Genomic DNA, 17,757 nt, shown 5'->3' with positions numbered 1-17,757 from the left:
TTACAATCAGTCATGCTTGACGCGTCCGCTTAGTTATTCTATAGGAAATTAATTGAGGTTAATTGACGTTTTTATTGGGAATGTTGTAATTAAGGAGCTTTTTTGGCTAACATAATTAGCGAGTTTGAAGCTTAATTGAAAATTGAAGTGGATTAAAACGCTATCCAACAAGTGCAGGTGCATGCCTTGCTTCCAGACAATTTGATACTAAATAGAAATTCATCCCCTGATTTTGAATTTAATTGGGAAATCGATAATATAGTTCACAGCAACATGAACGCTGTCAGACAATGGTCAGTACGATTTCCTTTCACGTGTTTATTATCTTCAAAGTCATTCCAATAGTTATCCACCTATTCAATATGGGAAATGAACTTTTTCGCTATTGCTAAAAAGTGGGCTGACACGTACAGAAAAACTGTACCTGAACATATGTTGGACTGAGTTATTCCGAATTTTTATAATTAATTCGAATTTTTCTGAATTGCGTACATTTTTGCGTGCGAATTTTGTTTAATTTTTTTAAAGAATAATATTATGAATTTGAATACACTTAATTCCTTTTTTTTAAATGTTCTTATTTATACTGGATTTGAATGATTTTGATCTTTCTGGTTTGAATTTTTGGGAATTTTAGGAATGCTTCAATTAGTTTGGATTTTTGAGTTTTTTCAACATTAAATTTGAACTTTTTTGTGAACTTAATTCTAAAGTGCGAAATTTTGCTCAAACTAATTTCTACGAAAGGTTTCGCGATGGTTTTTGGTTCACCTGGTTTCTGGTAACTACCAAACAAAATACTCAAGGTTTTATCCTACGGGTTTCCTGAAATTGTAGGGTTTTACTTCAGAAATCTTTTGAAATGGTGTTTTTAAGCATATATTGGCCGATTCTAATTCGAGGGCCACCATGAGGATCTCGGAAATTAAGAGATAGGTAGGTAGTTTAAATTTGGCAAAGTTGCGTATTTTGATGCTTAACAAAATGCCGTTTTGAAACTGAAAAAATTCTGACCACTTTCGGAGAAACTAAATTTTGCACAATTGTTTTTAGTTTTTACCGAAGTTATTTAAAAAGATTTTTCAAAATAAATGACACATTATTATGGCCACTTTTTCTCCTCTACAAGATGCTAGATTTAAATTTTGTCTTCGGTTAACCATCATCAACTTTGTTTTTTCTTATGGAAGTCATTTTTATTTCTTGTGTCATTTGATAAGCATTTTTTTCTGATTTCAAAAACGTAAATATCACTATCTAAAAAAATGGCGCAATTAATTCGTAAAATACAAGACAATAAAATATTTACATTTTTTTGAATCAGAAAAAAATTCTCTATACCGTTAGCCCCCCCCCCCCCCACTTTTGGAAAATTCAGGATATTCTTATTGCAATCGTTTGTTGTTTGTTCGTTGGTGTTTGTTAGTTACATTTTGACGTTTGTTGGTTGACCGTTATTTAATTATTCAACTTTCAAAATTTGGGCGTATAGTTAGCCCCCCACTTTTTGAATTTTCAAAATATTTTTATCAATATTTCATTTTTGTTAGTTGCAATCGTTTGTTGGTCGTTTGTTTGTGTTTGTTGGGTATTCTTTACCGTTTGTTGGTTGATAGCATATTCAGAATAAATTTTGTTAGCTCCCAACATTCACGTTATTGTTGTTTGATCGTTGTTTAATTATTCAAAAATTCAAAAATGTGGTATCCATGGCGATGTAATGTTAATGTTTTATCTTCAGTAAGAGTACACTTTCAAAGCATTTAGAACTCGCATTATTTCGAAGTTGCTACGGCAATAATAATTAGAGCACTTTTGAATTTTGTTTCTATTTTACTTATCTTATTTTTAATATTTTTATTTCTTTTCTGTGATTTATTGTCGATTAAGTGGAATCATTATGGGTTAGATGGAAAAGCAGGGGTAGACTTTCTACTCCTGAATCTCGCCCTAGGCAATGTATTTTTCGTGGCTAACCAAAACAAAATCAATAAAGACCGTTATTATTATTATTATTATTATTATTAACTTTCAAATCACATCCAACCTTTTCATTTGAAATTCAAAAAATCTAAACACACAAAATTCCGTTGTAGCGAGATTTACGAGCGTTTAAATTTAGTTTCGGCGCGGTCCCTCCAATGACTCAAATAAACTTCAAATGTCTTTAATTTTAAAATTTTGTGAAAAATTGTCGACATTTCGGCATTGATAAAACGTGAAAATGTAACTAATAAACACCAACAGACGAACAACAAACGATTGAAATATCCTGAATATTTCAAAAGTGGGGGGCTAACTTGACACTGGTGATGGTGGTTAACTGGAGACGAAACGTCAGATTTAAAATTTAAAACTAGCATCTTATAGAGGGACAAAAGTGACTATAATAATGTGTCATTTATTTTGAAATATCTTTTTAAATAACTTTGGTAAAAAATAAAAACGATTTTGCAAAATTTCGTTTTTTAGGATATCCCCGAAAGTAGTCAGAATTTTTTCAGTTTCAAAACGGCGTTTGTTAAGCATCAAAATACGCAACTTTGCTAAATTTAAACTACCTACCTATCTCGTACAGTTTCCGAGAGCCCCATATGGTGGCCCTCGAATTTGAATCAGTCGTCTACGCGATTTGACCTTGCGCTTAGCATTATTGCATCCATGGCCTACTATTTAAAGAAGTAAAAACAGTTCTTATTGTTGATTGTTTCATCGCTAAAATTAAAAAAAAATAAGTTGTGGTACTTCAATGTAATCAGGAAAAGGAATGATAAGAAATTAACGTTAAGATATACAGAGTGTTGCATTTACTAAATACCAACTTTGGGTCAAACCTCAGAAATTTTTCGTTTTCACCCTGTATCTCAGAAACAAACGCAGCTAGATTGTAGATCTTTTTGTGGTATTATACGTTTCACAAAACCGCAAGTCTATCTTTAAGAACAGCTGAGATACACTGCAGTCTCAACCAAAATACGACACACGGTACAATTAAATTTTATAATTTACAAATATCGTGATGGGCCGCAGGTTTCAGAACGGGGGGCCGCATGTGGCCCGCGGGCCTCGAGTTTGACATGCCTGCTTTACATAGAAAGAAATATTTTGGTATAAAATATAGATAATCACTTAACTACTAAAAATTAAATTACTATGCTAATATAATTAAAAAAAATTTTCAATTTGACAATCTAAATATGGGTCAATTATATTTAACATTGAGACTGCCGTTTTTTATTTTATATTTTTATCATTTATATCATTTAACATCTTATTTTAAACTGCTGGACAATTCAAACGGAACGAGTAAATTTCTAGGTAAGGTATTTCGAAAAAGTTGTTTAAAAAACACGCTTTTCTTTTCTTTGACCTCTGTAGATAAAAAGTGTCTAAAAATTTGAAACATTGATCCCGACCGACGAGTTCGAAAATAAATTATCTACAAAATCCTGGAAAGTTCGTGGTATCTATTTTCCATTTTCGAAATATTTGGCTCTAAAATTGACCTCGCTCGATCCGTTTGAATTGTCCAGCAGTTCATTATTTATATCTTACATACGTTATTATAGAAGTTATTAGTGGGGTACCCCAAGGTTCTATACTTGGTCCCACTTTATTTTTAATTTTCATAAACGACCTTCATAACTATGTTAAAAGCGCCGTAAAACAGTATTTGAAGTAAAAACAATAGCATTTAGAGCAGCATTTAAGGCAAAGTGTGACGAGAGACTCATGGGCAGATGAAGTAAGACGTAAGCGATGTCAAACCTTTCTGTCTCGCTACACTTATCGCCCCCTGAAGAAGAGATTCCCCAAACTAGATGCACACTAACGCATTTAATCGTTAGGCAGGCACACTGTTGAGACATGTTATGCAGCCGGCCGCTATAAAGCTACGGCAGCGGCGGTTGACGGTTCTTCGTCAAGTAGAAATAGCGGTTGCAGGGGGGGGGGGGAATGATGATGCACCAATGCAACGCGCAAGGTCAAATCACGTAGATGACTAATCGACGCATTCGCCCTATTTCCTATATGCTTAAAAGCGCAGGAGATTCCTGAAATAAAGCCCTGAAATTTTAGGAAGGTCGTGGGGTGAACCTTGGCTATTTTGTTTGGTAGTTACCAGAGACCAGGTGAATCAAAAACCTTCGACAAACTTTTCGTAGAAAGTAGTTTGAGGTAGCGAGATGGGGTGGGGTCTTGTACACCTTCTTCTCCAAGATGCGATACGCCTGTGCGCTTTGATCCACTAGGAATTCCTAAACTTACCCCATTCTTAATCCATCCATGGAGCTGTTCCTTCTGTATCCCCACATATAAGAATCAATGTTATATCTACTACACATGCGCAGCCCCATTAGCTAGCTCTTTGTAACCCCATCCATTTAGGTTGATGGCAATTTGTAACCCCATACATTTTATTGATGCTAAGGGCCATTACCCACGCGCTCTTGCAATCTTATACGTTTGCTACTGACTATCAAGGATTTCAGTATCTCAAGATCAATACAAAGTGCTGCATAGTTCTTTTCCCGTTCCCACACAGGGTTGAAATAGGAGCTTGAACACTCACTTTATAACGGGCGATCAAAAATGAGTTGCTGTCGAGTCGCCTTTGGACCATGTAAACAAAAATTCCAAAGGTGACTCGACAGCAACTCATTTTTGATCGCATTGTATTACGTAAACTAAACGAAGACACGAATACCTTATCCCAAACTTTTTTAGCATTGGAGATGCTTATGTTTTGTGTATGGATATGAAGTTACCAGTTTCGTCAAGAGGAAAAGAAGCCAGTGGTGTCGCATCAAGTGTTGATTGTATCGTAGAAGAAACTACGGCTAAACTGATTACGAGCATGTTAGGAGGCTTATTATTTAGAAAGTGTACGTTGTGACCCCGGGTGAATAAGGGTTATTTGTATTTTACATATGGCGTTATACGGTAATCATTTCCAATGTCTCTTGCAAGGATTGCGAAATCTGTGAATTTTTTCTAATATTTTAATTATTTTGCTTTAAAATCACGCAAACTTCAGCGAAATGTTATAAACAATGTTTACTGAATGGGCCCATTTCCTCCTTCCACAATTCAATATACAGTTGTTGCACGAAATTGCGTGTCAATACCACACGTGTATCGCATAAGATTACATAAAAACTGAAATCGTGGCTCTGAAAGAAAAGAGTAAACAAAAAATCAATTTGCACTTAATTTTAGGCCGTAATTGTAAAACGTGACATTCCTCGAATCGCTACAGCAAGTCGCTTTATATATAGACCCTTTCCCAAAAATTCGATTGCATTCTTACTTCGTTCGAAATTTATTCTTTCGACTCGCTATTAAATCGTCCTTATACAAGTTTTTACAATATTGCGACCATAACTCAATGTGAATGAGCTTTCTCGCTCTATCAAAACGCTTTATCAACGTCAGGGACGGCTTATAGGTACATTCTTACATGGCCAAGAAATATGAACTAAAAAATAATTATGGAAGAGCAAATAAATCATTTCGCTTGCGAAATTAATCCCGCGCTCTTTATCAAAGAAATCATTTGGCGGACTGCAACCCTCGAGTATGGTGTAAATGGGGAGATTTCTCTCGAGAAGCGGGCGTGTGTGAGATTTAAGAAAACTAAACGTTTCCGTTGGCAAATTTTATAGGCGACCTGCAAATATTTGCATAATTTCGCCATTAAAGTAACAAGCGACGTGGTATTAGAGTTACAAGCGATGGGAAAATAATCGGCGTATTAAAATTTTATGTCCTAACGAATTTATTAGCAATAAAAAAATGATTATACCAAACAATCTGATGCTTCGAGTTTTTGCAAGTCGCGCTAGATGCCCTTTGGCTATGATCTCGATTTAAAATTGCCAATTTTTTTCTAACGGAGTACCATTATGTGACATATTAAGGATGGGAAAAAAGTTAATTACGGGTGTGTCACGCTTGCCACAAATTTAAACGTGATTAATGTCCATAAATGAGACTAGGAACGATTTAACCGGGTCGAAACGTATTATTAATATTGGTTTTGTGCGTGGACGATGCGCAGTAGGGAAAAACCGGTCGAAACTATGCACTGGCTTCTTTCGAAGAATTTTTGGCCAAGCTCTCGGTACCGGTAACCGCTGATATCGAGTTAAATCAGAAATGTCGCCACTTAACTACGTATGGATATGACGTAGCTTTCAGGAATTAGTGCGAAATGAATTCCACTGGAATTGCTCAGAAATCTTAAGGCATTGCGGTTTTTTTGTTGGTCCTTCCGATAATTCCTTGGTTTTATATTACAATTCGCCGAAACTTTTTGCTGATGTAGACCCTAGTTGAGAGGGACACAAAAACTCGATATACAAAAAAAGCATTTTTTCTAAATAGCACATTTGGTTTACCCAAAATACAAGAGACTCTAAATTTACGGGGTTTTTAAAAACACGTGACAAAATTTCGAAACAATAATAACTAACCGCTTTAAATCTAAAAATAAACCTATCTTTCCCCAATACTACCCAAATTAAAACTATATACACCAAGTTCATAATTATATTACCTACATCTAAGAGTATAGTAAAGGGCAAAATGACTCGTTGTATCTCCATGACGATTATGAAGATCGTTTTGAAGTTAAATTATACTTCCAAAGAAAACAATGGTGTAGTAGTTGTGATGGTGTAGTAGGTTGAAGGGGCGTATGTGAAAAATAAAGTTGCAAAACTAAATACAACATTCAAAATCAAAAACCTATTAGAACTCTGCAAATTCACCGTGCAACAAAAATAGGATTGTGTTGATCATGCCACGAAGATAGAAGCTATGTACTTACTGAGAAAATGAAAATTTAATAGATGTCTGAATAGAATGATTACGAACATGACTACTTTGATGACCATAAAGATCTGGAAGCTGATAGTGAAATCCCGCTTTATAAGAATCGTTGGACGGAATGTGTAACGTTACAATGCACGATTCTCCTCCCAGCTCGGCTCCAGCTGTTTCTACTATCTCGTTCCGTCACACTACATTAATTTCTGGTCATTTTTTTATAAGTGATTCGCTATAGCTTTTGAATATAAATGCCTAAAAGCTAGGGGTAAACAAGTACCATTTTTGCTGTACACCAAAAATTCAAAATCAAATTAATTCACGTTAATTCAAGTTTATAAATTCAAACTCCTTCACGCTAATTTAGATTAATTCACTTTAAATCAAATTAATTCACGTTAATTCCAAATAATGCACGTTAATTCAATTTAATTCACGTTAATTTACATTAATTCGGGGTAATTAAAATAAATTAACGTTGATTCAAGTTAATGCACGTAAATTCAAATTAATTCACGCTAATTCAAATTTATTCACTTTAACTCACATTAATTCACTTTAATTCCAGTTAATTCACGTTAATTCAAGTTAATTCACTTCAATCCGAATTAATTCACTCTAGTTCAAATTAATTCAAGTTAATTCAAATTAATTCACGGGAATTAGAATTTTTCTTTAATTAATTTCTAGGTTCACTGTCATCCCAAACATCTAGCAAATGACTTACAATTCATGTAACTATGCATACTTAATTAACCGGGTTGAAATTCCAAAATTCCGTAGTCCAATTAACATCCATTGTTGATTGTAATTCTCGAGTCAAACGAGATATCTTTTATCTATCTACGGTGACCTTGCTAGTTGTAATCCTGGTTTTAAAGTAGTATTGGGAAACTAAACCCCGAAAGCCGATCTAAAAAAGCGGAACAGCACCTTGGTTTGACCTACTAGGTCATTGGATTTGACGCATTTTCAATAGACTTGCTACATGTGACATATACGTCAACTGTGCAAAAGTTTGAACCGAGTCGGTCCAAGCGTTTGGCAGTTCACGGACGGACAGACGGACACCATCGACTCCCATCGCTTTGCACTGCCGCTTAATAATGGACGCCAGATCGATTTCATGCATATACCGTGCGTTCATTAAAGCTGGTGATTGCAAATGCGAAAAATGATGCTTTGTTACAACCCCATACGATTGTTCCGTTTTTATAAATGAACGCTCTATTTACTAAATGATTAATTCTTCGTTGCGTTTTATTTACCACTTGTGACATAAGTAAACTGCTCAATTGAATTAACTCGCCATTTTTTAATTAATTAAATTCCGCATCGCGTATTGTTACTTAGAAAATCGAAAAAGAAAAACTTCCACGTTTTTACGCATCTCCCTCGGTTCGCGTGCGCTCAGCTATTTATATCAAACTGAAAGGTGAACCAACTCAACTTTGTAGTTTGCCGTCTATTTGAAACGAATAGCAAAGTAGCATCTTTTGTTTTTAATGCAATTTTCAGAGAACCGTTACTTCAGTGAGCTATGGTAACAAACCACGCGTTCTAGATGCGTATGTTTATCGTTAATAACCGCGCCTACTACGTATACAGAACCCAATAATTGATTGGTATGATAAAAATATATTCCGCGACACATTAAATGAAAATAAAAACAAAATTCTTGAAATAAATGATACCCCGGACGCAGACGGTCGAAAATCTTAAAAATGTCGTAGTTTTTTTTTGCTCTTAAGAATCTTAAAATTTTGTTAAGACCACTTTTACACTGGGATACTGTATGCGACATACAGTTTGCCGTCAGAATGTATGTCAAATACACTTCGCAGACTTTGGGCATTTTAAACTTCTCTGTCGCACTGAAGTACTTGTTCGGCGACGTAGTGGCGAGCAAATGGAAAAGTCTCCTGGTGTAAACAGTTCCAATGAACCAGTTCTTCAAAATTGTAAAAAAAATTTTCTTTGTGCGTGGTCATTATTTGGCAGAATTTTAAAATTTTTGTTATGGTACGTTGGCAAGTAGTAGTTTTGAATACGGCCCTGCCTGTTAAATAATGTTGAGAAATTATTACGGCTGGCTGCGGAAATTCTGGCTTTAAGGCTCAATTCTGACCTCACTGACAGCTGCAGTAAACATTTTACGAACTTTACTCTATTATCGAGATTCATTGACTGACCTCTCTAGAATATTTGTGAAAAAAGACTCTTTATTGAATGATCGAATGAAGAACAATAATTAATGATTCCAAACATTTATAACAAACATAACAATCGGCTCTTTTCAGAGCCACAGAATGTTTTCAAATGAAACTCAGGTCATCAATTGTTCTTCATTTAATGAAGTTTAAAATAATAGCATTTAGTTCCAAAACTCGATGACCCACTTGGTTGAATTTTTGGCCGGTGTAGATTTTGAAAAAAAAAGCGATTTTCTTGATTTCAATAATTTAAAATAACCATAATAATACAGCTTTAGGCTTTTTATCATTATTTTTAGGTTTGGTTTATGTGCAGTTGTCAGCTAATTTTCTCCGCGTATAGGAATACCCCATTTTCTGGTTGTAAAATGAAAGTTTTCACGTTATACTGTAATGGCGAATGTGTTTTTGGATGCAAACGAAACCGGTAATGTTTTAATAGGGCCACCATGGTAACTTTCATGCTCATTATCGCCAGCTTGCTACCTTTAAAAAAATCATACGTTACTGAGATTAGCGTTTGAACTCACCAATGCAATGCCTCGGGCCGGCACCAAAGGGCAACCAAGAGCACGGGTGTCGCCCTCTAAAATTTTCTTCTGAAAATCGTTCTGGATCGAAGTTTTGGGGATTGGGGTAATATTCGGGATCCCAGTGAATGCCTCGTATCGGTATGTAAACCTCACTACCTTCTTCCAAGACTATGTTTGAGTCAGGTACGTGAAACGTTTTCGTACACTCGCGAGTTATTATCGTTGCCGAGGGATATTTTCTTAAAGTTTCTAAAAGCAATATGCCCACGAGGGTGACTATCAGCTATCAACTTACCCTTAATGCATTTGTCTAATAGGGTAAGTGATACGACGGAATTAAAGCTGAGGTTATCGAGCATGTTAATTTCTGCCCGAAGCTTTTCTTGCAGTTCCATGTTGTATGCCAACTCGTATAAACAAAATGTCAATGTAGTGCTGGTGGTTTCATATCCCGCTAGAAACAACATTGTGACGTTACCAGCTATTTCAGCCCGTGCAAATTTGTCCGAAGTCCTTTGGGTTAAAGCATCCAGAACAACCTTTCTATCCGATCTACTTAGCTGCCGAGTTTGAACCATATCATCAATGAACATCATAAAAAATTCGGTCATCCCCTTTTTAAATGTCATAATTTTGAAGTACTTGAGCAACTTTGGAATTGTGATGAAAAATCGAATTAACGTATCCACGATTGAGGTGTTCAAGAATTTCTCCAATTGACGTTGCAAGTCGGAGTCTTTATTCTTCATTATCTTAAAGTCAATTCCGCTGATATAAAGCCCCATTAGATCAATGGCATATCGATCTAATACTTCTCTGACGTCCAGTGCATTTGGAGTCTCGGCGATTGATTTCACCAACTCGTCGGTCTTCCGAATCACAAATGGAAAAAAAGGTTTTAGTTGCACATTGCCAAAAAAAGGTGAGGTTTTGGAGCGCATTCTTTTCCAGTGCGCACCACGCGAGTGCAGCAAATTGGCAGTGAGGGGGTCGTTCTCAACGTCAAAATGCGACACGCGATTTATAAAGCAGTCGGAATTAGTTATAAGAATCGCCTTAATTAACTGTAAATCTGCAGGAATGAATACGGGTATCGTGAAATTGTAATATCCACCATATCTCTCCGATCTGGACTTGATCTCTGTATAAAGTTCGTAGACGTCAAAACCAAGTGGCATCCTTTGCAAAAAGGCGTTTTTGGAATTTCCAAACGGAAACTGCGGTTTCAGAGTGTGCACTTTTCTGTTCTTCCAGTAGTTGTAAATGGTACAAATCTTGAACACTGCCCATGCTACACTTGAGAGGCCTAACACACATATTGTTATCACAAAGGGCGTCATGGAGACCTATACTCTTGGTAATCTGAAGTTTCTCTATCCCTAGAATCACAGAGCGAAACAAGTAGAGACTACAAGTAACGGTTAAAAGCGTGTGCGTTGATGGTTTTTAAATAAACAATGTTCGTAATTTTTCTTATCTTTTGGCGATTAGCCAATGTTAATGTCACTAATCTAGCTTTATCATAAATTATATTTTTTTAATCAATTGTCCTAATTTGTATAAGTACTATTTAATAGTACTGCCCTAATTCATGTAGCATCAAGTTCAAAAATATAAAGGACAGTGAGCAAAACGTTTTCTAGTCAAAGATTGAGCTTGGTTTTGCAACAGGTAATTAGAAAACCAAAACTGCTCATAGTATAATAATTCTGATTTTATTTTCAACTGAAATTAGTTTTTGCAAACTTGCTTGCAAAGATCAAAATCGTCGCATCTCTGTTTCAGTCATAAATAAAGACAATGACCTAAATTTCAAAATATTCACATATATTTTAAACAAGTACAAATTGTGCACAACCCTTGTGCAGGTAAAGCGCATTTTTTTTAAACATCCCTACGAAATTTCTTCCATAAATAAGAAAGTTGGCACTGCACATCCTACACAAAACCAAATTTGGAAAATGGCGCTACATGTGCTTTTATTCCAAGTGGCTATGTATCAAATTTCATTTAAATCTCTTCATAAATAAGAAAGTTGGCACTGCGCTTGCGCAAACCCAAATTTTGAAACTGGTGCTAAATTTGCTTTTATTCCAAGTGGTTTAACGCCATTTGCCAAATTTGGTTTTGCGCATGCGCAGTGCCAACTTTCTGATTTGTGGAGGCATTCGAATGAAATTTGATACATTAGCCACTTGGAATAAAAGCAAATGTAGCGCCATTTTCCAAATTAGGTTTTGTGTAGGATGTGCAGTGCCAACTTTCTTATTATGGAAGAAATTTCGTAGGGGTGTTTAAAAAAATGCGCTTTACCTGCACAAGAGTTGTACACAATTTGTACTTGTTATGTCTGTTAGTGTTTGTTGCACAACCAACGTCTGTGTATTGTGTCCTGCACAATTAAAAGGAATTTATGGGTGTTTTATGGGTGGAAAAAGGTTGCGTCCCGGAATTGCTGTCACTCTAAAATAAAAAGTAGCGGAACTTTGGTGTTCGCGTCGAATCGCAAAAAAACAATGCGCGATGAACCGGGAGCGCAGTTAAGTTGGTTACTTGAAAATTACTGTGGGGTGGTTTTTTGTGTGGAAGTTTTCGCGTTGAGCCGCGGGCTATGTGAAATCAACCACCTACATTTGGCGAAGGATGTGTTTTATATGTATTAGAAAAACTCGCGGGGAGCCGAGAACGAACCACCGGCAATTTATCACAGGGTGGATTTATTTTGTGTTGTTTGAATTCGTGTTGGGTCAGCGAAGTTAAGTCGACCATCTGTAATTTATCGCAGGGTTTTTTATACATGATGTAACTACGGAAGGGGTTAATTCTTTGGCTTATTTTATGACAAAAGTTCATATAAGCATAGGTGCGCAAACGCTTCGTTACCGAGCCACAAGGTGCCCAGATTTTTTTTATTTTTTTTCATAAGTATATCTCTTGCAGTGTTTGAGATATTTCCATAAAATTTGAAATATAAGTTACACTTAAGGGCTTACATCATTGGTCCTGTGAATAGTAGTGGGAATCTACAAAGTGTTGTTTTTTCAAGGTTCATATTCCATTTTCTACCCCTGAACATTTTTTCGGCGCGCCACTGGAAGATTGTGAAATTTGTTGGTCTCGTAATTTTTAGCGCATTTTTTAAGAATTAAAGAAAATGTGCTATTGTTTGCGTCTTGCCCGTCCGTCCGGACCCACTTATGCCGTTGCGAACTACTTCTAGCGGAATGGTCCTAGACTCCTGGAATTTTTTGCAGTAGGTAGCCTATACCAAATTTCGTTGTCTAAAAGGGGGGTCCTCCACGAATTATTTCCTGAGATGCTGTTTTTTAAAGTAAAACGTGCAGAACTTTTACATACGACAACCAATTGATCTCAGATTTTGCATACGCATGCCTTTAGTGGCGCCAAGTTAAACTTTAGAAAATGGGGGTGGGGGTGGGGAGTAAATACATGTTCTACCCTTCATGGTATTCTAATGAAATAAATTGGTTTGTACAAACTATAACTTTCCCGTGCAAATCTTTTTGGAGATCAGTGAGCGACGGGGCCTGGGGGAGGGGGTGTTAAAAATTAATGCTATCTCTCATCGTATTCTAATTAAAGGTCTCAACGAAAGGAACCGTTTTCTACCAACTACTGCCCTTCTTTCTGTCCTCTTATCAAAGGGGAGGAGGGGGTGTGAGGGGTGCACAATTTATACTTATTTCGTAGCTGTGACTGTTATCGAGGAACAAAACAAAAATCAATTTTCTGTAGTTAGCTAAATAAAAGTGTAAGTTTTAAATTTACAATGGCCCAGTAAGCCTTGACTTTATTTGGATCTTGTTTTTATTAGTTTTGACTGTTGACATTTGAAATTGTATCTTGTGTTTACATAATATGTTTATAAATTAAAGGTTTAAATTGCAAAGTGTACTGTAGAACTTTTACAACCTGTAGGTTGCTATCGGATGTTTGCGGACCTATTTTTATATGAACTTTTAGGCATAAAATAAGACAAAGAATTATTCCCTTCCATATTTACATCATATTTAGGAACACCCTGTATATTGGCGTGATACTCTAATAATTTGCTGTATTTGCTTGCCTAAAAATGGTGTGCTCTTATGGTAACAAACTTCAAACACGTAAAATTTTGAATGAAAAACTATTACGGTAAATGCGGACAGTGGTGGAAATGTTAACCCACAAAGATAAAAAACGGGGCGATACAGTTTATTTGGCGAGATGGGGAATATTACTGCGAAATAGTAACAATTAGTGAAGGTTAAACTCTGATGAACAGACTATTGGTTGGTGAACCTGCTTTAAACAACATTGTGCTAAATAGCACTGGTAAATATAATATGAATCTTTTTTTACATGATTGGTGAGTGGAACACATTAACACATTAATTACACGATTGTATATGAAGAGTCGTCGAAAATAAAAATACTACCTGTATAATGTAACGGCCTTTCCGAGCTCAGAAGAATGCTTTTCTGACTTATCTGTAACAGATAACAACACAAGCAAACAAGAGGGATAGTGAATAGCGCGACACATAAATATTGCGATAGCAATGCCTAACGTTTGACACTCGGATACTAAAACCGTAATTAACACTCAATAAGAATCAATAATCCAATTTGCGTTAATTAAATCAAAGCAAAATTTTGGCTCGACCACGGATCGTCCGTACAAATCGGTGCATGAAAGTACTCTACGATGCACAAATAAAAAATTACGTGTGCCGAGTCATAATTTGTACATACCTCACTACTTGCGAATATAAATCCGCTAAGCTTATTTAATGCAGCAGCCACAACACATCAGTAGAAGATCAATCAGTACTTTAAGATTGGATGGCCATGGAACACTTCAATGAGTTTCTTGTAAAGTAACCAGATTTTTTTGGTAAAATATGGCGTCGAATTGTTCTTTAATCAGTTACCTAAACCCTCAAGGAGAACTCTTAAAGATTCGGTCATACTTTTTAACCGGTTTCAATTAAAACTAAATCAAACTGTATATAATTTTGTGGATTCATCGAGAGGATAGTAAAGTTTTTCATTTGAATTTAATATGAAATACCGAGAATCTTCCAGCTGAGTGCAATTTATTGTTAATATTGTGAATTATTGCTAGAGAAAAGGAATAGTAGCCCTTTGTATTATTCGGTCAAGGGAGCGTTGAGTATAGCATAAAGAAGTGGCCCCTTAAATTTATTCTCGTACAACTTTAGCAGTAGAGAGACATTGTAGATGAAAGCAGAATTTGGTTTGTTTTAATATTTGTAAGTAGAATTAGGTTTTATTTCTATTCTTGTACATACGTGCGAAATTAACATTACCATTCGCAACAATGGATGTGCAAAAACTAAATTTACTTATACATACCATAGTGACCTAAAGACATATTGGCTAAAGGTAGAGCACCAAAAATGGAATTGAACTCCTGCCGTCCGAATCAATAAACGCTACTGCATGATACAGGGGAAAGGTGTTGGAGAAGGCAATTCAATAAAAAAAAAGCAACTCGTATTCGATTCTTTAATGAAGCGATTATCTATCATCTAATACTCGTAGGTTTTCATTCGGTTTGTTATCCAATTTCATTTTATAAACTCATTATAGAGCTTTTTTCTTAAGCGTGCACAAAGCATTGCAATAAAAGGTATGGAGGCTAGTGGGGGACTTCTTGCACGTTTTGAGTTAGCACGCAAGCTAATTAAGGTTGAGTTAATGAAATATTTACGTACGGAAGTTCATCAGTCAATAATAAGTCACGGTAAATTACAGCTGTATGTGGAAAAAATGGCATTGCGGAAATATGATTGCAGGTTGTTCACTTTGACGTGCAGCTGCGTGGTACGTGGAGCGCGGAAACTTCTGGACCATTAATCGCCGTTTTCGAGCTGGAAAGAAATCTTCCGCACGCAATAAACAATAACGCGTATCGGCCGAGGTGCAATAAATTAAACGTATCGTAGTTGCGGTTACCGTAGAAAAATGTCTAGTAGCGCGATGGAAGAAGAATTTCAAGTTGGACCACACTGGAAGTAGCGAAGAAGAACTCTGGCACGTATTCGTTTTCAGACATATAATCATATTTAAAATGCTTGTCCGTCAAATGGCGCTCTTTGAAACGGAGCCGATCTATCGAAGCAATTTATTTGAATTACATCCCAGGGTAATGATTAAAAATATTGAATAGAAGAATGGGCCGATGTTGATACGTCATCCGCCTTATTTGGACGCGATTCAATCTATCGTAGGTACCGCGATTGCTCTTTATAACACCGGCGCTACCTTCACCATTATAAATGAACACATTGTCGTGAGGTCGCAATTTGACCTTTCGCTAATTGTAAGCCATTATTTGTTGTTCTGTTCTACAATTAGAATAATTCAAATCAAAACCCTAGTCATGTCGTTACTCAATTTTACTGAATGGTATTATTAGGCCTCGCATTTTATTTACTCTCATGGCAGAGTTATTGCAAATCGTTAATTTTTGACAGTAATTAATCGTCTTGTGTTATAAAATGGAAAACTATATAATTACGACGCAACTTTAAGTTCAATAATGCGGCATTGCTATCAGTGTGAATTTACATGCATCCCGTTGTATGTCGATTCTTATTGTTAGTGTGTTAATCCACTAAAAGACATTACTATGCAAAACATTCTACAATCACACTGGTCTGGTCACCACATCACTCCTGCTTATTACCGTGGCTTGTACCAGAAGGTGGTCGTCTCTGGTTACAATATCCTACTGAAATGTACGACGTGGCAGTGGCATAGTTCAATAATCGAGTTAATTTCTTCTTTCGAAGCGTAATCATTTGCTCACTTGCATTTGTTCTTTTGTACCACTATTAGCTCTTGTCCCACTCCCTGATTAATTCCAAAACCACTCCTACTTTCCATATGACCTAAATCCACCAATAAACTCTCAGCCACCATACCCAAACTAAAATGTACATCTCAAATTCCCGTTGGCTCCAACAAACGCCAAACTTGCAGCTCACATAATCCAGGGAACTTGAGATAATCTCGCGCCAACTAGAATCTCAATTTGATGACGCCATTGCAAAATAAAAGACGAATCATCCGGCCTTCGCCTTTTTTTTTGAAAAATTATGGACTTAAAAGGAAGTTTAGAATAACAAGTATAAATTGTGAACAGGTCTTGTGCAGATAAAGCGCATTTTTTAACCGAAATAGCTTTTGTTTTGATATCACCAATGGATATATTTCTTGCAGACGTTTCAATCGCTCTTTGTGAGTACCCTCTTCCGACAATCCGTTCACCCGATCACTATAAGAGGGCTATGGTTGGTAGAAATTAATTCTTTTCGTTGAGACCTTTCATTAAAGTACCATGAAGGATAAAACTAGTTCCACTCTCCCCCCCTCCCCCCTCAGGCCCCGTGATCTCGAAAAAGATTCGCACGGGAAAGTTGAAGTTTGTACAAACCAATTTATTTCGATGAGACCTTTCATTAGAATACCATGAAGGATAGAACATGTGTTTACCCCCCTCCCCCCTCCATTTTCTAAAGTTTAACTTGGCACCATTAAAGGCATGCGTATGCAAAATCTGAGACCAATTGGTTACCGTATGTAAAAGTTATGCACGTTTTACTTTCAAAAACAGCATCTCAGGAAATAATTCGTGAGGGAGTCCCCCTTTTAGACCGCGAAATTTAATGGCCGTCTGGCACACCTACCTACTGCAAAAAAATTCGAGGGCTCGAGGACCATTCCCCTAGGGCCTAGAAGTAGTTCAAAACGGTAGAAGTGGTTCCGGACGGACGGACGGACGGAAAAAACGCAAATAGCACTTTTTTTTAATTCTTAAACAATTAACAAATTATGAAACCGCTACTGTCTCATAGAACCACTATGCCCGATACCTAACTAACGAAATCCAACGAAATCGTTTTCCCATAATTAGTAAGTGATGGTATTGCAGTATTAGTCGTGATAAAAAACTGCTATAACATTATCTGCTCTTCTTATCCACTAAGTTCGAAGACTATTGAGCGTCGCCATAAATTTGGTCCCAGTATTAGATCTAAAGATCGATTAAGGACTGCTACAGTTACATTCAGCTCAAAAGGTTATACTTTGCACTGATACCTTTTCCCATTAATTAAAGGTGCGATGCATTAGTGGAACTTGCCAGTATC

The 17,757-nt window shown here is 36.3% G+C and overlaps 1 protein-coding gene across 2 annotated transcripts; it reads right to left on the bottom strand.

Annotated features, from left to right (window-relative positions):
- Positions 1–9,165: 9,165 nt before the first annotated feature.
- On the bottom strand, positions 9,166–10,955 carry LOC116179595 (probable cytochrome P450 6a13). Of its 2 annotated transcripts, none has more exons than XM_031499392.1 (3): positions 9,873–10,955; positions 9,575–9,826; positions 9,166–9,530 (listed from the first exon to the last, which is right to left on the bottom strand). In XM_031499392.1, the coding sequence occupies exons 1-3, from the start codon at positions 10,915–10,917 to the stop codon at positions 9,364–9,366; spliced, it is 1,464 nt and encodes a 487-aa protein (XP_031355252.1). In that variant the 5' UTR covers positions 10,918–10,955; the 3' UTR covers positions 9,166–9,363. The 2 variants fall into 2 exon arrangements, with proteins under 2 accessions (XP_031355252.1, XP_031355253.1); XM_031499393.1 differs by having other exon boundaries at positions 9,369–9,526.
- Between the last annotated feature and the right edge of the window lie 6,802 nt (positions 10,956–17,757).

Source organism: Photinus pyralis, unplaced genomic scaffold (assembly GCF_008802855.1).
Source record: "Photinus pyralis isolate 1611_PpyrPB1 unplaced genomic scaffold, Ppyr1.3 Ppyr1.4_LG8, whole genome shotgun sequence".
NCBI lineage: Eukaryota > Metazoa > Arthropoda > Insecta > Coleoptera > Lampyridae > Photinus > Photinus pyralis.
Note: the sequence above shows the minus strand (reverse complement) of the source record. Positions and strands in the feature narration are given on the sequence as shown.